This window comes from Sinocyclocheilus grahami, unplaced genomic scaffold (genome assembly GCF_001515645.1).
Source record: "Sinocyclocheilus grahami isolate Dianchi unplaced genomic scaffold, SAMN03320097.WGS_v1.1 scaffold95.1, whole genome shotgun sequence".
NCBI classification, from domain to species: Eukaryota; Metazoa; Chordata; class Actinopteri; order Cypriniformes; family Cyprinidae; genus Sinocyclocheilus; species Sinocyclocheilus grahami.
The window spans coordinates 1375538-1395894 of record NW_015505274.1 but is presented as its reverse complement, the minus strand read 5'-3'; the positions used below and the strand labels follow the sequence as shown (position 1 = coordinate 1395894).

The following is a 20357-nucleotide window of genomic DNA, read 5'->3' as shown; positions in this document are numbered from 1 at the left end:
ATGGGCCCGAATTATTATTTGTTCGTAGCATTATCCGTATCGGACAACTTCGAGAAAACACAAGCAAGTCATTATTTACCGCTGTGAAGCACGTTTACATAACACATGTACACAACAAAAAATGTTTTGCTTAAAAGTGTTTTGTTGGCAGTTCGGTTGCGCGCGACTTGCTTTCGAAATCCCGAAAATAACTGCAAAGTTCACAACCCTGAAAGTAAAACAATTCTCAAACTAGACATATAGATAGACAGACAGACATACTGATAGATAGATAGACTGATAGATAGATAGACAGATAGATAGATATTACGTGAATTGTGTGCATTGGCAATACATTCTGAACACTGTGTAACACTAAATCATCAAGTCTGAACCACTGTAACACCTTAACACTTCACTATTCAGTTCCCTTCAGAAACACGCAGACTCGTTTTCAAATAAATGAAAGACGAGAAGCCTCTCCGCAGTGACTGTTATCTCTCCACGGACTGTGCCTGTGCCGCTCTCCAAAGAAGACCTCGCGCGATATAACGTTAATGAAAATAGAATAACAGAAACATGTGAGCTTTGAGTTGCTGTCCTCCTCAGAGTAAAGGGCCGGTGAGGAAGCGCATCTGTCAGCCAGCGGTCACCGTTAAACACAGTAGCTCAGACTCTCGCGCGCAACACGAGTCAACATCCGTTGATAAAAGTGCGGGTAACTTACAGTGTTTGTCCCAGCGGCGACTGTGAATGATTCCTTCACGTGATAAAATGTATTAAACGGAATCGCTATCGTGACAACAGGATCTTCGAGACGAGAAAAACAATGATAAATTGGGCTTGAGACTCACCTGTTCCCTGACGCCGAGGCGCGCCGCTGCCGGTTACCGACTGACGCTCGAGCGCCAAACCCAACTCCTCCGCCAGGCGGAGCGCGCGGCATCTTGGCGCAGTGAACGAGGGGCACGCTGGGTATTGTAGTTGGCGTAGCTGTATTATTTACCTGCGCAAATTTAAGAAAAATTAAAAAAAAATTGTATCCGTGTATTATATTAGATTTTAAGATTTATATTTGTATTTAAGCTACTTGAGAGAGTCAGGAACAATTTACATATCTTTGTTTATTCAAGATAATATTGTATTAATATAATATTGTAATATAATATTGGGATTCAAAACGCACACAAAAAAACTCGTATTATCCTTATATAAAACATTCTCAACGTCGCAGGACAGTCGTGATAGCAGGTGGACTGCAGCTAAAGCAAAGGTCACCTCCCTTTCTGTCGAATCTGCAGAACCAATTATTATTGTTAGAAATGTGTACTACATATTTGTGGCGTAAATACTTAGAATTTTATCACATATCAAATTATAAGTATTTAAGGGACGTTATAACTAAACAAGGTCATTTCTGTTATTTGATTGTTTTACTATTGAATATTGACGAACATATACAATATCCAAAAACAAGTTGGCAAAGGGAGAGTATGCTTTAACAATAGAAAAGAAGACATAATAATTACTCGACTTCGAATAGGACATTCTGGTTTAAATCATTCATTATTCACAATAGGGAAACATCAGTCAGGATTATGTACTACATGCAGTGAAGCAGAGACTAATGATCATTCTACATTGTACAATATACAGGGGTCATTCTATGGAAACGTCCACTTTTCTGTCCCTAGCCTTTACAGAAATATTACACTTGAAAAACACTTTAGCGTTACAATTTTTTTATATTTTAAAATGAAACAATGTGTCATTTGAACAATTACACCTTCTTGAGCCATCAATGTGGCAATATTTATTTTTAATTAATTATAAAAACTTCCAAGCACCACAAAACTGCTCGTCCCCACAGCCATGTTCAGAGGAAAAGTGCTTTATTTTGAGGTCAAAATCAGGGTTTTCTACCATTTAAAATACAATGATGTATTCATAATTATCAAATATATGATGTAAATGACATAAAAAAACAAAATGCCAAATAAATATTATAAAATATATAATGAAAGTAGTGGTCCCCTGGAGTTGTGTCACTGGTGTTACCGTTTAACAAAAATCATTTATTTTGAAATAAAAATCACACTGATGACGTCACTTGACTTCCTTCCTCCCACTTCCTGAAGATTTATGAAAAAAGGCCCATGTGAAGTCCACTGTCTCTTTTCAGTTATCAGAAATGTTCTCATTTATCTCATGATTTCATATGAAGCTTTTAGTGGAAGTCACTGGTATTACCTACTTTATTGTTAGGGACTTGTAAAAAAACTAGAATACAAATAGATTAAACTACCCAATTTAGTGAGTATACCATGACTGACAACATGTGGCTTGATACCTTGCAGCAGACATTTTGTAAAATGCATTTTTCATGAAAATTGTCACTGGTGTTACCTTCCTCATGGGTAACACCAGTAAAGATCCGTTTACGTTGATGCTCTTTTACTAACTGCTTTCACTGATTGCCAAATGTATGCCAAATGTAACAATTTAGTCTTAACTACTTACAGTTGGAGAATAAGGATCTTATGTATATGTCACTGGTGTTTCATATTGTGTCACTGGTGTTACTTTTTTTCTGTCACATTAAATAAAATGCGTCTCATGTGACTTGATGATCATTTTTACATCCATTGAATTCTGCTTCACTCAAGAGTTAGGATTTAAAGGATTGCATCATTACTTGTTTATAACTGTTTTTACAAATATTGTCATTGTTATAGCAAATACATGGTTGCGCAAATGAACTAACATCATTCAATCACACTTTTAACAAACCTGATTAACCCTTTGACGCGTGCGATCACTCCGGCGAAAGCGAATTGTCATATTATCACAAATATTCAGTGTTTTCAACCATATAATGCTTATTTTAGCTTTCAGACATTTAAATACACAAGTACTAGCAAAACCATACATTTACAGTTTGTAAAATGCACGCTGATGTTTATGGAAACGGCAATAATGATCCTTAAAAATAATAATCTGTCGACATGTTTTTATTGATATCATATACAGATTGTGTGGATAACTATAACGTTTACTCTGCTCTTCTCCCAGTTTACCGGAGACCTACTCTAACATGTTTCGGGAGGAGAGGATGAATTTGCGTGTTGTAAATCCCACAGCTCGGATGCAGCGCGAACTAACATGGCGGCGCCCATCACCCGGTATAGATCAACTAACACGGTCGATATAAAAGTGTTTAAACTACCAAATAGATTTAATTGCACATATTTCAGAATCGGAATATCAGATATTTCATAATATAGTGAGCATGTTTGTGAATATGTTGAATAAAACAGGAAACACGAAATAAAAGCGGTCCATGTGTCTGCGTTGTGTCACATGACAAGCATGACGCGTCGCCATGGAAACAATAAGGCGATACATTCTAAAATAACGGTCGCCTAAAAAAACCTCACGCTGGGGACTCAGCTAGAATATTGTAAACTCACGCGAGAAAGAATAAAACATAATCTCCTTATTTGTCGCATTATCATCATTTTTCTGTAACTCTGACTACATGTACTAAAAAAAATGGAGAAATAATATTTCATTAAAATTGCCAGAGAAGTAAGGTAACACCAGTGACAAAAAAAATGGTACACGTCGTCTTTAAATAAACGCACAAAAAAAGATAAAAAATCATTAAGCTGTCATTTATGTGTATTCATAAAGTCAAAAGATAATATAATAATGTGGTCTAAGTTTAAATGTTAAAAAAAGAAATGCATTTTAAGACCTCTTGCCATACCAAAAGTGGACGTTTCTGTAGAATGACCCATATACCAAAGAAAGAGAGGAGTTATCTAAGAAACTGAGAAACATGGGAGTAATACATTTCACTATATCAAATCTTTTAAGTTGTGCCTCACGACAGACAAGTATTATGAGAGAAATTCTTAGTTAGCTGAAGATAACGGGATTAGAAAGTAGAATTTAAATGTCATAATAACACTACCGGTTGGTTTGTTTATTTATGGATTTTTTCTCTCTCCCGCTTTCCCGTTAATGCTTCACGCTCCAGTCCAGTTGGTGGCGGTAATACACCATAAGTTGGCTTGTCAACCGCCACAAAATCGTACAAGAAGAAGAGGAAGAATATTGACGAATGTGCTCTTGTTTAACGCCCGTGTGATTGATACAACACGCTTTCAACATGGCCGCGCCCGCGAAGAGCACGGACGCCTCAGTCTCAGTGACTGCGGGTCAGCTGGCAACTGTTTCAGCAGCGGAAAACGTTCCACTACAGTATAGTCTTATTCTGGATCACCTTATGGGTGACAAAAGGCCAATCAAAGACTTGAATCCGACTGTCATGGGTGCTTTACCGAGTCCTCAGAAAACAGAGGAGCAGAAGATGATCGAGAGGGGAATGGAGAGCTGCGCGTTTAAATCACTAATAGCATGTGTCGGAGGTAATTCACTCTAAATCTTAGAGGTTTTGTAACGAGGAGATATTCCCATGATCAATGTATATTTGATTCATAATCATCAGCTATGCAACAGCTCTAATGCGGCGTTTCTCTCTCCTGCAGGGTTTGTGTTGGGAGGTGCTTTTGGTGTCTTCACAGCAGGTATTGACTCCAACGTTGGGCTTGATCCCAAAGACCCCCTAAGGACCCCCACAGCAAGAGAGGTGCTGAGAGACATGGGACAGAGAGGAATGTCATATGCTAAAAACTTTGCTATTGTGGGTGCTATGTTTTCATGCACGGAGTGTCTCATAGAATCAGTAAGTGCCCTTTGCCCTATTTTGTCTGTCTGACCACCTTTCATTGTGCCATCTATTTTTTTCTCTAGTCAAATAAACAAATGTATGCAAATGTATGTATTTAAGGATAGCTGATAGCAAAAACAATTCGATTTTATTTAGTGAAGTTCTCCCACAATGCAATGCATATTTAAACTACCACTGATTATTATTTTACAGGGTGCTTCTCATTTCTTATTTGTACATCCTCGTTTTCTTTCCTTGAGTCTTAGCTCCACCCCTTTAGGATATGAGGCAAGAAAAAGAGGATGGAGGAATTGAAGGAAAACTAATTTGTTTATTGGAATATTCTTGATCACTCAAGCGTCATCAGCTGCACTCAAGGGAAATTCATAATAAATATGAATAAAGCAGGATGCCCTGAAGAAATATGTTAAACATATGTTTTTCAACAAGAAACACTACCACGTAGGATGCACCTGTGTATCCTCACGTGTAACTCCTCTGGAAGCTTCCTCGCTCCTCGTTCCTCACAGTGCAATTAGAGAATTCAGATGTCTTTCAAAAAGGCCAACTCTGGGTCATGGGCTGGAGGAGCGAGGATCTATTTGAGTATTGAGATGCACCCACAGTGTTTATATTCTAACCATCCATCAACTTAAATGAACGAGTCGTCATCATTTTATACTGATGTAGACTCTATGAAATACTATAGTATACTATTTTAAACAGGTTTGACTAATTTACTGAAATTATGCAAGTTAAACTTACTACTCACATATGCATTTTTTGATATGGATTAATGGCTCTACCTAGTGGTTCTGTGTTTGAACAGTCTTCCTACTCATCCATTCCTTGTAGGATGTTTTGCAAAGATTTTTAAATGGCCTATTTGTCAGTACTGATCCTCCATCTGATGAATGGTTTTCTCTTTTCTAGCATCGTGGGAAATCTGACTGGAAAAATGCAGTGTATAGTGGCTGTGTTACAGGAGGAGCCATTGGATTCAGAGGCAAGTTTCAGTTTGGGGTTAAAGAATAGAAAGGATTTAAATGTGTGGTCATTTTATTTTATTATTGTTATCTGGACTATATGAATAAGCTGTTCCTCTCTTCACTAGCTGGTCTTAAAGCTGGACTTCTGGGCTGTGGAGGTTTTGCTGCTTTCTCTGCTGCTATTGAATACTATCTCCGATGAACACCAGCTTCTGGACTGTTACCGTGTACTGTTGTGAGTTCCTCACAGTATAATGTTAAGACATTATCACGGGGGACACTGTGCAATCTTCTTCTATCCCAGCAATCAAGAGGCGTTCCATCCTTTCGGAAGAGATTCGGTTGTGGACCAATAGGACACCAAACTCAAGCAGAAGTTTTGTATAAGTTTTGTTTATTCTGAGGGGTGTCTTGATCATTCGGTCTCAGACCACCTGATGATGCACATCACCTAAAAACCTCCTAGGACAATATTTGTACATAATTGTGCCTAAAATGTCATGCTTTGTGCTGGTTGATGCACTGAGCTAAATGAGATCAAATGTGTAGTAGTACACCTTGTCTGTGGAAAAAATAATAAAGAGTGGTATTAAGTATTTACTGAAGATCGGGGTGTAATGGGGCATAAAATCTTCATATTTGCTCACATTTGTCACCTTTATTATGTTATGTACCATAGTAGTGTTCCAATGAAATATTGACACACACACTGCTCAGTTTAAAAGAATTCACTAAATCAGATTTATTTTCTTCCAAAGTAGTGTTTGGATTTACAAGTTTCCAGAAATTAAGCTCAATCAATGTTTATATTAGTTTCACTCTGAAGCCCCTTTCAAAAAAGGAGAGTTCTTGAAATGTCATTCTACAAACAAACAAACAGAAACCTAAATATATGAAATCTGATACATTATATGTGTGAAAATCCAAATGTTATCAAAAATAAGAGGCAGGGAGTGCTAAAGGTTGTGCATTAGGAAATCTGAATGGATTCATGCTTCGAGGTCAAGCTGACATGGCAAGGAAGTGCGTTTTCCTCACCAGGAAACAGATAATGCAAACATGCTTTCTGGCTACTTCCCAGTTCTCTGAAAAGGCTCCTTTCCCACTGGCCTCTAAACAAGAGTTAATATGCTGAATTAAGTTTGGAGATGCAACCAAGTAATGTGTTGGAAGATACGTGTACATTTTGTTAAAGCTTTTTTGGACCATGCAAAAATCTAGATGAGTAACAGATTTAAACTGACCTAAGATTAAGCCTACATTGTCCAATTGTGTCTGTTTTATGAGGAAAGGATGCCGTTCAGAAAACTGGGTAACATTACAGACCTTTAGATTTCCTTTAAATTAGTTTCAAGATCGCAAATATAAAGACAACACAGCAAGCATACAGAAAACGATTTTAAGACTTAGAAGCATGTTTAAAGGACAATGTTAGCTGTAACAATTTATTCAAATTATACACTGAAATCAAACCTACTAGCATAAAGAATTAATGTGTACATTACACTGTGATACAAAGGTTTATCTTAGTTTTGTGTAATGTATTTGAACATTTAAAAACAAAAAAAGTGAGCAGAGATGGCCACAACCTAAAACACCACCTGCCCAGGGCTGCTGTGCACTGAGCTTGTATCAATATCACTCACAACTTTAATACAAGGCACTGTATTTACGATAATCCAGACAACGCATGATTTGGGGGTAAAAACAAAACTTTTATAGATATATTTATTATAGCTTAATTTTCTATCCTCAGACTTTTCTGCATATATCTGCCTTCATCCATTCCTGTTACAACCATCACTATAAAGCTCCAAACAAAGCATCCATCAAACCAGCCTAGTCTAGTTTTGATATGTATTAAAAATCAGAGCAGCTGATAACAATCCTGAACACCTACGTCTCTTATTCCTCCACTTCAGTCCTTCTCACAAAACATGCCCAAGTCATATATTTAAGAAAATCTATTTCATGACCATTAAGCCTTATTTTATTTTATTTTTATGACAATTAAACATTTTTTCCATCACCACTGAAAAAAAAACTCGTGCTTTCTTAAAGCTGACTTTAGAAAGAAAATTGGCTTGATGATATTTATTTTTATTTACTTTGTTACAGATGTTGGGGTGAAATAAGATCTGGACATGTTTTAATCAGATTCACCCAGTTTGTAATTTTCAGTAAAACAATATAAACTCAGCCAAATATTCCAGTGAGAAAAATTCCAGTCTTTTTGCTGCCAGAGACTGACTGACGCCTGAGCCATAAGCACAGCCAGTCCTGTATAGATCTGATCCTCTGTGGATGGCAAATGAGGGAAAGGCAATGAACGTTTCACTACATGTTACTTGTCTTTAAAAAGTGCCTAAGAGTCTTTGGTCTACCAAACCCAAAACTGTTCTAGGTATTTTCAATTAGAAATGTTGTCTTTTTGTAAATCACAGCCTCATCTTTCATCTCTAAATAATAATTGATAAATGATAACGTCTTTATCAAACCCTGAGCTGAAAGAGGAGGCCTTGAAGACACTAGACTTGTATTACTGAATAATTGAATAATTTTTTTCCAAAAAAAAAATAATTATCAGCATCATGCACTGCAAGTTCACGCATGGCATAAATAAGCCTAAATGTAATGATTTATGGTAATTTTCAATGCTTTTGAAACTTCTGGATATAAACCTGTTCATATATCATGGATTTACAATACACATCCCTTTATAGTTAATGCTAGGCCCCTTAATTTAAGTGACATTTAACATAAATGTGTGCTTCTAACTTGTGCGACAGTTTGGGAAGAATGAAAGACGTTAAAGCAGCAAAGGAATGACAAACACCGTATTAATGCCCATATATATTATATATTAAATACTTTTGGCTGTCAGTCATATAGGCCTGGTTTTACAGACAGGGCTTAGGTTAAACCAGGATTAGGCCATAGTTCAATTAGGACATTTAAGTAGCTTTTAAAAATGTGCCTTAGATAAAAACACTACTGATGTGCATCTTAAGACAAATCAACGGCACTGACAGATTTTAAGATCAGTCAGTGCAAGTTTCTTTCAGTTAAAACAGCTCAGACATGCGTTTTAGTCTGGGACTAGGCTTAAGCCTTGTCTGTCAAGCCGGGGGATAGTGTATTTGTTATATTATTGATATGTCTTATGGAGACCAGTCTAACCTATAAATTAAAGAGTGAAAAATGAGAGAAAATAATGTTGGTTGTAGTAACAGACATCAGTAAACAATGTAGGGCTGCACAATTAATCGAATTTCTAATCGCAATTACAATTATGGATGCCACAATTACGTAATCGTTTAAAGCTGCAATTAACTGTCAAAGTCCACTTATGTTATTCTGCACGCTTAAGATATGTTTTTTTCTTTCTACATGTTATCTTAAGGATTTTTCCATTGTTTTAGTTTTAGTATAACAATATAATACCATTCATATTTTTACTTTTTTTATCATTTAAAGAAGAAACCAATCCGATGTATATTTGACATTTGAGGCTTAATGCTATAGAAAAGCACTAAAGGTTTTTCAGTTAGTGTTTTCAGCTTGTTTATTTTCATATAAAAATACGGCATGCAGTTGCATCAAACAATGGTATAAACATCATTCAATGTAAATGGTGATAATCGTAATTAATAATCGCAATTACAATTTCAAGGGAATAATCGACAATTATGATTTTTGTCATAATCGTGCAGCCCTAAAACAATGGAGAAAAGCATCAACAAAAAATACAACAACAACAAAAATATCAGAAATAACATGCATTATGATTAATATGGCTAAATCATCTGCCAAATGCATTCCACTTCAACAAAACTAAGGAAATCATAGTGTTGCCATAGACAATAAACAGCAGCTTGAAAGACTGCATAGTTAGTTTTGAAAAGTACTAAAGCTTTAGAAAGGGAGAGCAAAACACACATTCTCTCTCTTTCAGTCCAGCAAAGACCCCGTTCACCCCGAGAGTGAGCTGGGAGCTTATACACACTGTTTTATAAGTCTTCTCTCTGTCTCTCACACACACACACACACACACACATTTGCTAAAGGCAACCTTTAGGTCCAGTTTGTCTCAGAAACACTAAATAAGAGTGCATGGGTACGAACAGAGCAACATTTTAATCTGACAGTTCTGCACTTCTGAAAGTGCTTAATGGAATCTGGAAGTCACTGTAAAAAAAAAAAAACGAACTGCATTCATACGACATCCAGCATTCAATAAATGTATTATGAAAGATGCTGCAGGTTGTGTTAAAAGCCCTGAAACAAAGGCTTCTGAGTTCCTTGCTAAGCCTACACGTACACAAGCTCTTATAAGCCACAGATTATCCCTAAAAATGACCCTAGGCAACAGCAAATCACCCTTTTATACTGCAATATTCATCAATGTAGAATTAAATAGAATGTATTTACAACTCAAACTGTAGGCTCAGTTAACAGAAAGATAAAAATTCATGCCCGCGTCAAGAGCATTTCACACTTCAAACTCACAAACACCATTACCAGGGATCCCAAACCTTTTGACCATTGAATGTCAGCGTCTTTTCTGGATACAGTTTTCTAGAAATTGTTTAGTAGACATAGTAATCATAAAAAGTGACATCTAGCCAAAAAAATATTCAGCCAAAGAGCAACAAAAATTGTACTGACTAGAGACATGATGAATTTTAAAGACTTCTTATGACTTTTTCCACACATCTCAATCTCAAATGTATAATTCCCTGACATTTTCCTTCTTCTCAAGACTGTAGGAACCCAGTATTACATACTTTAGATATACAAAGATTAGTTTTCGGAGTAGGCTGTCATGCAACTTTTCTATCTTTACCCATGTGTTCACATGGGCTATCCACCTACCCACAATCCATTGCTCTGAAGCCCCGTGTTATTGCTTTGACTACTGCCTGGAAATCATGTGGCCTAAAAGCCAAGCATTATGTGCTTGCTCTTTGTACCCTGCAAAGACCTCATCCCTCTATAGACTTAAGTCTTGTCTATGCCATATAAGCATAAGGACCGACTCTCTACTGCCCTCATGTGGATGGGAGGACTTTGGATGCTCAAAAGGTGCACAAAGCGAAGCAGAATTCATTAGCAGCCTTCAGAGTGAAAAGGGCGGTGTGTGGTAGAGAAGTGTAAACAGTCACAGCAGGGCAGTGTGTGTGCAAACACACAGAACTCTAATGAGCTGTAAACAAGAACAGCAGCACTGCAGCCATGGAAATGCTTACCATGTGATCGGAGCTTTGAGCCGAGTGGGATGTGATCTGAAATACTGGGGTTTAATCCAATGAATTTATCATGATGGCTGTGCCACACGCATAATAAATTCCCTAGTTTAAACCAGTGTATTTTTGTACTTCAAGTATACAGGGACAGCATTTCACATGGGACAAAACCAAAAAAAACTAAAGTAACAGATAATTCCAATGACATTCAAAGACACCAGTCCAAACTGTAACAGATACTCCAATCAGAGAAAGAAAAGAGGGTTACGGCCCTCGATAACTGACCTAAAAGGTGCTCCTTAGAAGTCACTGTAGTAAATCCAGTGTGGTGGCATTGTTACGGCCCCGTGTGTAAATGTAAGTGTGCGCGTGGAATGAAGTAAAGTGAAGAGGAGTAATAAGGGTGTTTCTAACATGAAGTCTTGGTTGTACTGTAACAGTAGTAGATGCAGTGCCATAGCCTTCAGCTGTGATGTCGGTTGATTGTTTGTTCTAGATAAAGACAGACCTTCACTAATCAGCCTTGGAGATATCTGAGACCGGCTCGGGCGAGGACAGCGGAGAGACCTGGTTTTGCGCATCCCGCTGCCGCTTGTAGAGTCGGAAGCCTTTACGGCAGAGGAGGACGAACCAGTAGACCTGCGGTGCCAGGATGCAGAGGCTGCCCAATTTGGTGGAGAGCGGCAGATGGAAGGGAACGCTGTAGAGCGGGATGCCGTAGTGGGAGCCGTAGGCCCAGTACATGTAGGGGAAGAGTGCAATGCGGCACATGAAGAAACTCAGCAGCACCATGCCACCATTAACCTTGTGCAGCCAGCAGTCCTGCATCCCCAGCTACAGGAAGAGACAGTCAACACAGAAGAATGAGCGGAAGAGGAAAGGAAGATTAGAAGATGGGGGCAAAACATTAAAGAGATAGTTCACCCAAAAATTACAATTCTGTCAACATTTACTCAAACCCATTTTGTTTTAAATCCATAAGACTTTGGTTAATCTTTGAGAAACAAATTAAGATGTTTTTCTGTCACTCCATTGAAAGTCCAGGTAAACTACAGCATCTGTAGTTGCTGATACTTTAACAAAGTATCGTATGTCAAAGTATCAGCAACTACAGATGCTGGGGCTGCTTTAAAATGCAATACCCACGACTACCAAAAGGAGGCATGTGGAGGCATATAAGAGATACATGTCTGAAAGCAATCCTTAAGACTTTATTCAACAATTCGTCTCCTCCGCATCACCCTAGTGCCATTTTAGAGAATATCCGCTGGACGTAAACAGCGTATGCTGTTCTGTATATATTATGTAACATATATTAATTTGTGTTCTGAAGATGAACGAAGGTCTTACGGGTTTGAAACGACATGAGGGTGAGTAATTAATGACAGAATTTTCATTTTTGGGTGAACTAACCCTTTAATCACTCGAAATAAGCAGAAACCAATACTCAGTACAAAAAGAGTTATTTGGAAAAGTACAGAGAATGGAAAATAAGTGATGTTATGTTCCTATCACATACTGCCATTCAGACGTTTGGGGTATTTTTTTCAGTGAGTGACAGTAAATAAATTGCAATATCAAAAAAAGATTTCTATTTAAAAATAGAGAGGATTGGCATTTTGCAATGTCCCAGTGTGCTATACATAAAGTTAAATTATTCATTATTATTATTATTAACACTTTGTCCAATCAAAATGTTCCAAGACATTTGGGACCATTGGGACCATTTTGGGCCCACAAATGGGACCATTTTTGGTGGGAAAACAGCAGCAGAAAGATAAGCAAGTATTAGCGATAGATTTGATGGATTTTCACTTTAAAGCGGGGACACTGAGTGAATGCTTGGATTGTTTGGTACTCTGACAAACCTCCATCTCTGTATTTAACTTAACACATTTATCATGACTAAAGGAAACAGGAAAAGTGTTGACTGGCAGCTCCTCTCCCAAGCTGGCAGGAACAGTACTATGAAGGACTGCTGAATAAAATACACAGTCATGTGTTACCTGAATGAGGATTTTACCCAGTGAAACAAAAGGAGTGCTGAGCTCTGTGAGGAAGAGGCAGCCAATGAAGTAATCACCCTGATCCTTCCTGAAGAACTGATGTGCACAGAGAGACCAAAAAACACAGTCAGCACAAACATGAACACACACATTCTTCCAGTGTGAACAATAAGGGTGTAAATATGCAATCCATCAGTCTATGGAATGAACAGATTATGGAATTTAATAACTGATAATTACTACAATAAAACCCAATGTACACTACCGTTCAAATTGAGGTTGGTGAGATGTTTTTAACGTTTTTAAAACATTTTTGAAAGCAGCATTTATTCGATCAAAAATACAGTAAACAAATTGAAATATTATTACAATTCCATATAACCGTTTTCTAATTTAATATATTTTAAAATGAAATGCATTTCTGTGATGGCAAAGCTGTCATTTTCAGCAGTCGTTGCTCCAGTATTTAGTTTCACATGATCCTTCAGAAATCATTCTAATATGCTGATTTGGTGCTCAAGAAATGCTTTATTATTATTATTATAAATAACTTATTATTATACAATTTGAAAACTGTGTGTGCGTAGTATTATTGTAGACACTTTTTTGAAGATTAATAATGAAAATTAAAAAACATTTTACTGACCCCAAATTTTTGAACGGTAGTAAAACAGCCTTTTTTCAAAATAAAATTCTTCATCTTTTTTTCAGTAAAATTCCCCCAAACACAGATACCCAATATACTTCCTAAAAAAAATCCTAAAAATATATAATAAAAATCAAAATAAGCCAATAAAAAGATCTAAATTATTATTATAGTTTAGATTCCATCATAAATCATTACACTTAATAATAAACAATGTAATCTAAATGAATCGTTGTCAAAAAAGAAAATATTTATATTGCTCTAGTGACAAATCTGGTACTTTACATCACAACTCAGAACAGTTCAACTAAAGCTACAATAAAGTTGTAGATTACAAGACAAAAAAGTGAAACAGACCTTCATGAGCAAAAAATACACTAGACGAGATGTACAGAATGGTGTTTCTAAAGACCCAGATGATGTGTAGGAATTACTCTATGACTAGTTTTGGGAATGGTCCACATATATGTGATATGATACACAGCAGTGGATATGGTGGATCAAAGGTGTGTAAAGTGTGTATAAATGTAACAAGATAAGAGCGACCAGTCAGAACAGCCATCTGAACCCTTCCAGCTAACCTGCAGTGTAATCTAAACCACTCTGTTTGGGGGGATTTGCAAACTGAGTCTATGGTTTCTATAATATTATAACCCTAACCTATAATATATCCTCTTTTCCCATGCAAAATGCCCTACTAAACATTACTGTAGGGTAATGTATTAAATAATGTACATTTCATAAATTTGTGAGATGTTATCTATCTTGTATAACCCACTGGACAGCCAGATGTTTTGCTGTGGTGGTCTGGGGCTTCGTCTCGCTTCCATGCGTGTCAAAATCTCTTTGTGTTTGTGACTACGTTTCGTGGGTCATTTTGAGGAACAGGAGCACAAAGCAGCGTGTGTGAGGTGGTATCGGAGTAGCAGCTGTGTGTGAATAATGGAAGCGTGGGTAAAGTGATCTCATATCACCATTGACAGCCCAGAGACACCAAACAAAAGACCAGGTTTCCACCTGTGTGTGTGTGTGTGTGTGTGTGTCTGTCCCACTGCATGCTCTCTGGCAGTGTAACAGCTGCTATTAAGGTAGTTGTTTCTCATGAATCAGGTACTAAACAAACAGAAAAGCACTGCTTCCCCCTTTTTACATTCCCTCCCATTTGGTCCTGGCTATAGGTGGAGGTGGTTATTTGAGAAGGCCCATTATTCTCTTTCCCATCATATTATTGGCTGTCATATCACTCATCCTATACATCTGTCTTCTCTCTTTCTCTCTCACCAGAGTCACAGGCAGTAGGATGGTGAGTAGAGCAATGTGATGGAGCACCAGCAGGAACTCTTTCCTCACAAATGAGTTGACGGTTCGTAGAGAGTGGCTTTTATAGTCCTTGTGACCTTTGACCCGGAAGCGATAGTAATGGCTGAGGTACATGGCGAAGATGTCGTATGACATGTAGGGAACGCCATACCAAATCACAAAAGAGGTGGCCAGCCAGTGTCTGGAACAGAAGATGAACAGAACAGGTGAACAAATCATGTGTGGAGTGATTTCAGACAGTTTACAAAAATACTCTTCGTAATAAAAAATAAAAAAAGTATTATAAAAGTTTGTATCTTATTTTTTTACTATTTGATTTTTATTTTATTGTTTGAAAGAAATAAAAACATATTCCACAAAAATATTAAGCAGCACAACCATTTTCAACACTGATAATACTTTCTTGAGCATCAAATCAGCATATTAGAATGATTTCTGAAGGATCATGTGACACCGAAGACTGGGGTAATGATTCAAAATTCAGCTTTGCCATCACATGAATAAGTTCAATTTTAAATATATTAAAATAGAAAAGTTATTTTAAATTGAAATCACAAAAGAGGTGGCCAGCCAGTGTCTGGAACAGAAGATGAACAGAACAGGTGAACAAATCATGTGTGGAGTGATTTCAGACAGTTTACAAAAATACTCAGTCCTATCTTGTAAAAAAAATACCTTCGTAATAAAAAATAAAAAAAAGTATTATAAAAGTTTGTATCTTATTTTTTTACTATTTGATTTTTATTTTATTGTTTGAAAGAAATAAAAAACATATTCCACAAAAATATTAAGCAGCACAACCATTTTCAACACTGATAATACTTTCTTGAGCATCAAATCAGCATATTAGAATGATTTCTGAAGGATCATGTGACACCGAAGACTGGGGTAATGATTCAAAATTCAGCTTTGCCATCACATGAATAAATTCAATTTTAAATATATTAAAATAGAAAAGTTATTTTAAATTGAAATATTTTTTTCACAATATTATATTTTACTGTATTTCAAATCAAATAAATACAGCCTTGGTGAGCATAAGAAAGTTCTATCAAAAACATTTTAAAAAATCTTACCGAGCCTAAACTTTTGAACACTAGTATGCTAACTAGTTGTTTAGCGTGTTGTTTTTTTTGCTGCATTTCTTGTGGGTGGTTGTCAGGGTGTTGCTATGCAGTTCGTGAACATGTTCTGATCGGTTGTACCTGTAAGAGTGTTTCTATATGGTTTATTACGGTCCTTAGATATGATTCTAAAAGTCGAATAGCTTAGCAAAGCACACCAGTGAGAAACCAGAGCACTAAAGCACTCATGTGGGGCTGGACATTACATTAAAAGTCCTTTATTAAAATATAACTGCAACATAAAATAATTATAATAGATTTTACAGCTAAAAGAGTCTTTATCCGGCTGTGGATTGCAGTAGACAAACAAACAACTTTAACAGACGTGTATTTTATAGGGTGCAGCTAAAATGTGTCATGTTTGTTTATCACTATTATTCATTATGCGCTAGTAGCAATTTTTAATGTCTAGGCTACAGAAGTAGTCTATAGTAAATTTTATATCATACATTTACTATATGGTATGATGAATTATATTTACAAATCTATGAATAAATGGATAAAATATTAAAATAATACATTAGGACATAAAAAGACAAGAGACAAAAACAGCACATATGTTTCCAGAAAATGTCTCTTTGGGGAGATCCTCAGTTGTAAAAGTTAAGACATTAAATATGCATCATTCTTTTTGGGGTCATTTGTCATTATTTGTTATTAACTTTATATAAGAACAATAGATGTCTAAGGTATACACTCATTTTTGTTAGCCAAGCAAACGTATGTGCGTGTGTATGTATTACATAACCTACAGCAAAATCACACTGCTCCACAGACTCTGCATGTGTGATTAGTGCTGAATTGTTTAATTACCACATAGCTTACAGCTACACTGACCTGGAACATCTCAATACTCTTCATACACGCCACACACAAGATATACATCAATTATATGGTAAATATAAGATTCACATGATTTTTCTCAAGAACTTATCTTTCATATGCACAAATAAATAAAAAAATAGATACATGAAGGCCTGGGCCTTCAGTGAACAGCATGCATACAGGCTTCAGAAGACTTGGAATATAATGCACAATTTGTTAATTATATTTTTATGGTGTTTTTCTTTCTTCAAAATAAATCAACATCCACTTCCTTTTTGCCTACTTTTTTTTTTCTTCTTTTTTAAGAAATTAATACTTTTTATTAAACAGTGCAACTATTTTCAGCATTGCTAATAATAAGACAAGTTTCTTGAACACCAAATCAGCATTCATATCGGTGCATCCCTAATTAGAATGATTTCTGAAGAATCTTGAAGACTGGAGTAATGGCTGCTGAAAATTCAGTGAATTTCACTATATTCCTTTTTTACTGTATTTTTGATCAGCCTTGGTGAGCATAAGACACTTCTTTCAAAAACATTAAAAATTCTTACTGACCACAAGCTTTTAAACAATGTGTAAATCTAGTTTGTTGTTATTGCTGTTTTTGTTGTAGGACTCCTGTGTGGAAAACAAAAAGAGTTATTTATCAAAATGTTTAAGCTGCCCTTTTCTATACAATTAAAGTGAAAGGTAACCATAGCAAAAACCTGCATAGGCAGGTATTTAAGATAGCATCCCCTGATCCCCATCCACTTCCATTGTGTGGAAAACAGCAGCTGGGACATCCTGTGAAATATCTGGGTGAGTAAATGATGACAGAATTGTAATTTTTGAGTGAACTATGCCTTTAACACTCAGTGTCATTGGATGCTCCTTGTCACTCAGGATCATGGCTGCGCATGTGCTCAAGCCAAGTATTAAGCCTTTGGGGGATTAACAGAGAGGTTGGGAGGTTTCTCTAGGCCTGACTGGCAAGTGCCTTCTGTGGATTACCCTGTTATGCCACAAACATTTCACCCGCCCCACATAAACAGGTGGCAGAGGCTGAAATTGCAGGTGTCAGTCTAGTGCCAGGGAAGGGCACAAAGGAAAGTAACAGCTGTTGCACTGAAACTCTGTGTACCTAATCTCCTCCTCCCTGTGTCCTTGGGGTGGGGGCGGAGCCAAAGGGGTCAGCAGATGTGGTGTAGGAACAGAGGTAAGCACTGTTACCCCGAGGCTGTTGTGATTGGCCACTGAGATGAAGAAAGGCATGGACAGGTAGGGTCTAATGGACCTCCTTCTTAAAGCGCCATTGCACCCCTTTTGAAGATTAAACCGTTGTACTAACTATTTATCTGTAGTGATGCTTAACAGCAAGTGGATTCAAGTTGATTTCCTATTTTGTAATGTAATGCTTTATTTTCATAATTTATGAGAACAGAATGAACTCTTAAGTTTAAAACATATATTTGATCAAAAATACAGCAATCACTGTAATATTGTGAGACATTATTGCAATTTAAAAGTGTTTTCTATTTTAATATATATTTTAAAATGTAGTTTATTCCTGTGATGGCAAAGCTGAGTTTTCAGCATCATTACTCCAGTCTTCAGAGCCACGTGATCCTTCAGAAATCATTCTAATATGCCGATTTGCTGCTCAAAAAACATTTCTTATTATTATCAGTTGAAAACACTTGTGCTGCGTAATATTTTTGTGGAAACTGTGACACATTTTTCCAGGATTCTTTGATGAATAGAAAATTCAAGAGAACAGCATTTGATAAGTGAAAAGACCGAATAAATTGTACCGAACAATGATATGACGCAATCAAATAGCAACCAGCGCAGAGTGAGAGGAGCACACTCTTTATTATGCAGCACACAAGTCAGCAGTGTGGAAGCATTTAAACTGTGAGAGAAATTTAAACTGTGTTGTTCTGTAAAATAAAATAAAAAGACAATAATAATGATAATTATTACAACAGCTCTGTTTTAATACATTATAACATTCACACATATGTTCAAATTAGGATCTGTAATATTTTCTAATGTTTTAAAAGAAGTCTCTTCTCAGCAAGGCTGCTTTTAATTGTACAGTAAAAAAAAATAAAATAAATAAAAATACATGCCTGATTCAAGAAGGGAGTTTTTTTTTACTAACTTATAAATTTTAAGTTAAATTGTGCTTTGTTGGTATATTGTCTGCTAGAATGTTAAAAATGTTCAATGTTAAATATTTTTAAATTGTTGTTTTGTAATTGATTTTTTTTCTTTGAAAAGCAAGACAAAACAGTAAAAAGCACATTTTGGCTTTTTAATTTATTCAATGTTGAAAACAACAATTTGGCAAAATACAGGGGGGGGGGGGACTCGAAAAACCGTGTTCGGTATTCGGCACAGTGTTTAATTTTGTTCGGTTTCGGCCAAGAATTTTAATTTCGGTACATCCCTACATAAAAGATACTTTCGTTTTCATGTAACGTAAAAAATCACTATGCTTTATAAGGTTACTTTAAAGCATATACCAGTGACTTGGAACTAAATGCCATGTCAAGGAAAGTTAGTGGATGACAACATTTTCAGTGTATAACTTAAATTTCAGTCTGTTCTTCACTCAAACCTATCATTTGACTTTAAAACTCTTGCACAAATCATATGGACCACTTTTTATCATTTTGGAGCTTTACAGCCCCAGTACTTTAATTATATTGATGTGTGGACAGAATATTCTAACACAAGTCTTCATTTCAAAAGTCTATATGGATTTTTGTTGATCTGAGCTCCTCTGTTCATCAGGGAAGGGTGACAATCGTGACCTGACGTCCATTCCTGAGTTACGCGACAGTGCTCTGTGTAGCTACCGTGTTAATGAGGTTAAATGTTAAGAGTCAGCCAGGCCTGAAAGCCGTCCACCACAGATAACGTCAAACTGTTTGTGTGTGGGAAAGATAAAGTGTTTCTGCTGTACCTCGACATGTTTTTTTTTCCAAACACTGATCCACAACAGATGACAGAAAACAAAAATGACCCAGGAACCACAGAGGGGTTACGATTACAGGACACTATCACGACAGGACACTCATTTACCAAATGGTCACCATTCACTAATGTGATGACAGTCTATGGGAGCAGATAAAGCACATTCAGACAGACAGTAACCCAGGCAAATATTTGAGCTTGATTCATTAATAATAGTCAGAGGTCACATGATATTTCTTTCCATGCTGACTAATGGTGTGTTAGTCTGTACTCTGAAGATGCTCGTCCAGTATACTGGTGAACAGAAATTAATACGCTGGTTAAAGATGACTGAACAGATACAACAGTCCTATACGGCATCCTATTCTTCACCAGTACCTTGTTTTTGTATCCGTCCTGTTTAAATAAACCAGAATAAAACCACCAGAGAAGCAAAAGTGCAAAAGATTGTTTCATTTTGAATAAAACTGTAGCTTGTTTTCTTCCATTCAACCAACATTTTGTGAAGTTTAAATATGTT

The 20357-nt window shown here is 36.5% G+C and overlaps 3 protein-coding genes across 3 annotated transcripts in view; 1 reads left to right on the top strand and 2 right to left on the bottom strand.

Annotated features, from left to right (window-relative positions):
• The window catches only part of LOC107587672 (cytospin-B-like), an 89943-nt gene extending 89055 nt beyond the window's left edge, over window positions 1-888 (bottom strand). The window contains exon 1 of the mRNA XM_016275536.1: window positions 834-888. The gene's annotated coding sequence lies outside the window, so the exon portion shown is untranslated. The remainder of the gene's footprint in view (window positions 1-833) is intronic.
• A 3166-nt stretch (window positions 889-4054) lies between these two features.
• LOC107587673 (mitochondrial import inner membrane translocase subunit Tim22-like) lies at window positions 4055-8280 on the top strand. Its single transcript, XM_016275537.1, has 4 exons — window positions 4055-4412; window positions 4533-4729; window positions 5648-5720; window positions 5829-8280. The coding sequence occupies exons 1-4, from the start codon at window positions 4154-4156 to the stop codon at window positions 5903-5905; spliced, it is 606 nt and encodes a 201-aa protein (XP_016131023.1). The 5' UTR covers window positions 4055-4153; the 3' UTR covers window positions 5906-8280.
• A 1138-nt stretch (window positions 8281-9418) lies between these two features.
• LOC107587715 (protein FAM57B-like) lies at window positions 9419-15140 on the bottom strand. Its single transcript, XM_016275598.1, has 3 exons — window positions 14883-15140; window positions 12956-13051; window positions 9419-11783 (listed from the first exon to the last, which is right to left on the bottom strand). Exons 1-3 carry the CDS (start codon window positions 15138-15140, stop codon window positions 11463-11465), a joined length of 675 nt encoding a protein of 224 aa, XP_016131084.1. The 3' UTR covers window positions 9419-11462.
• Window positions 15141-20357: the final 5217 nt, after the last annotated feature.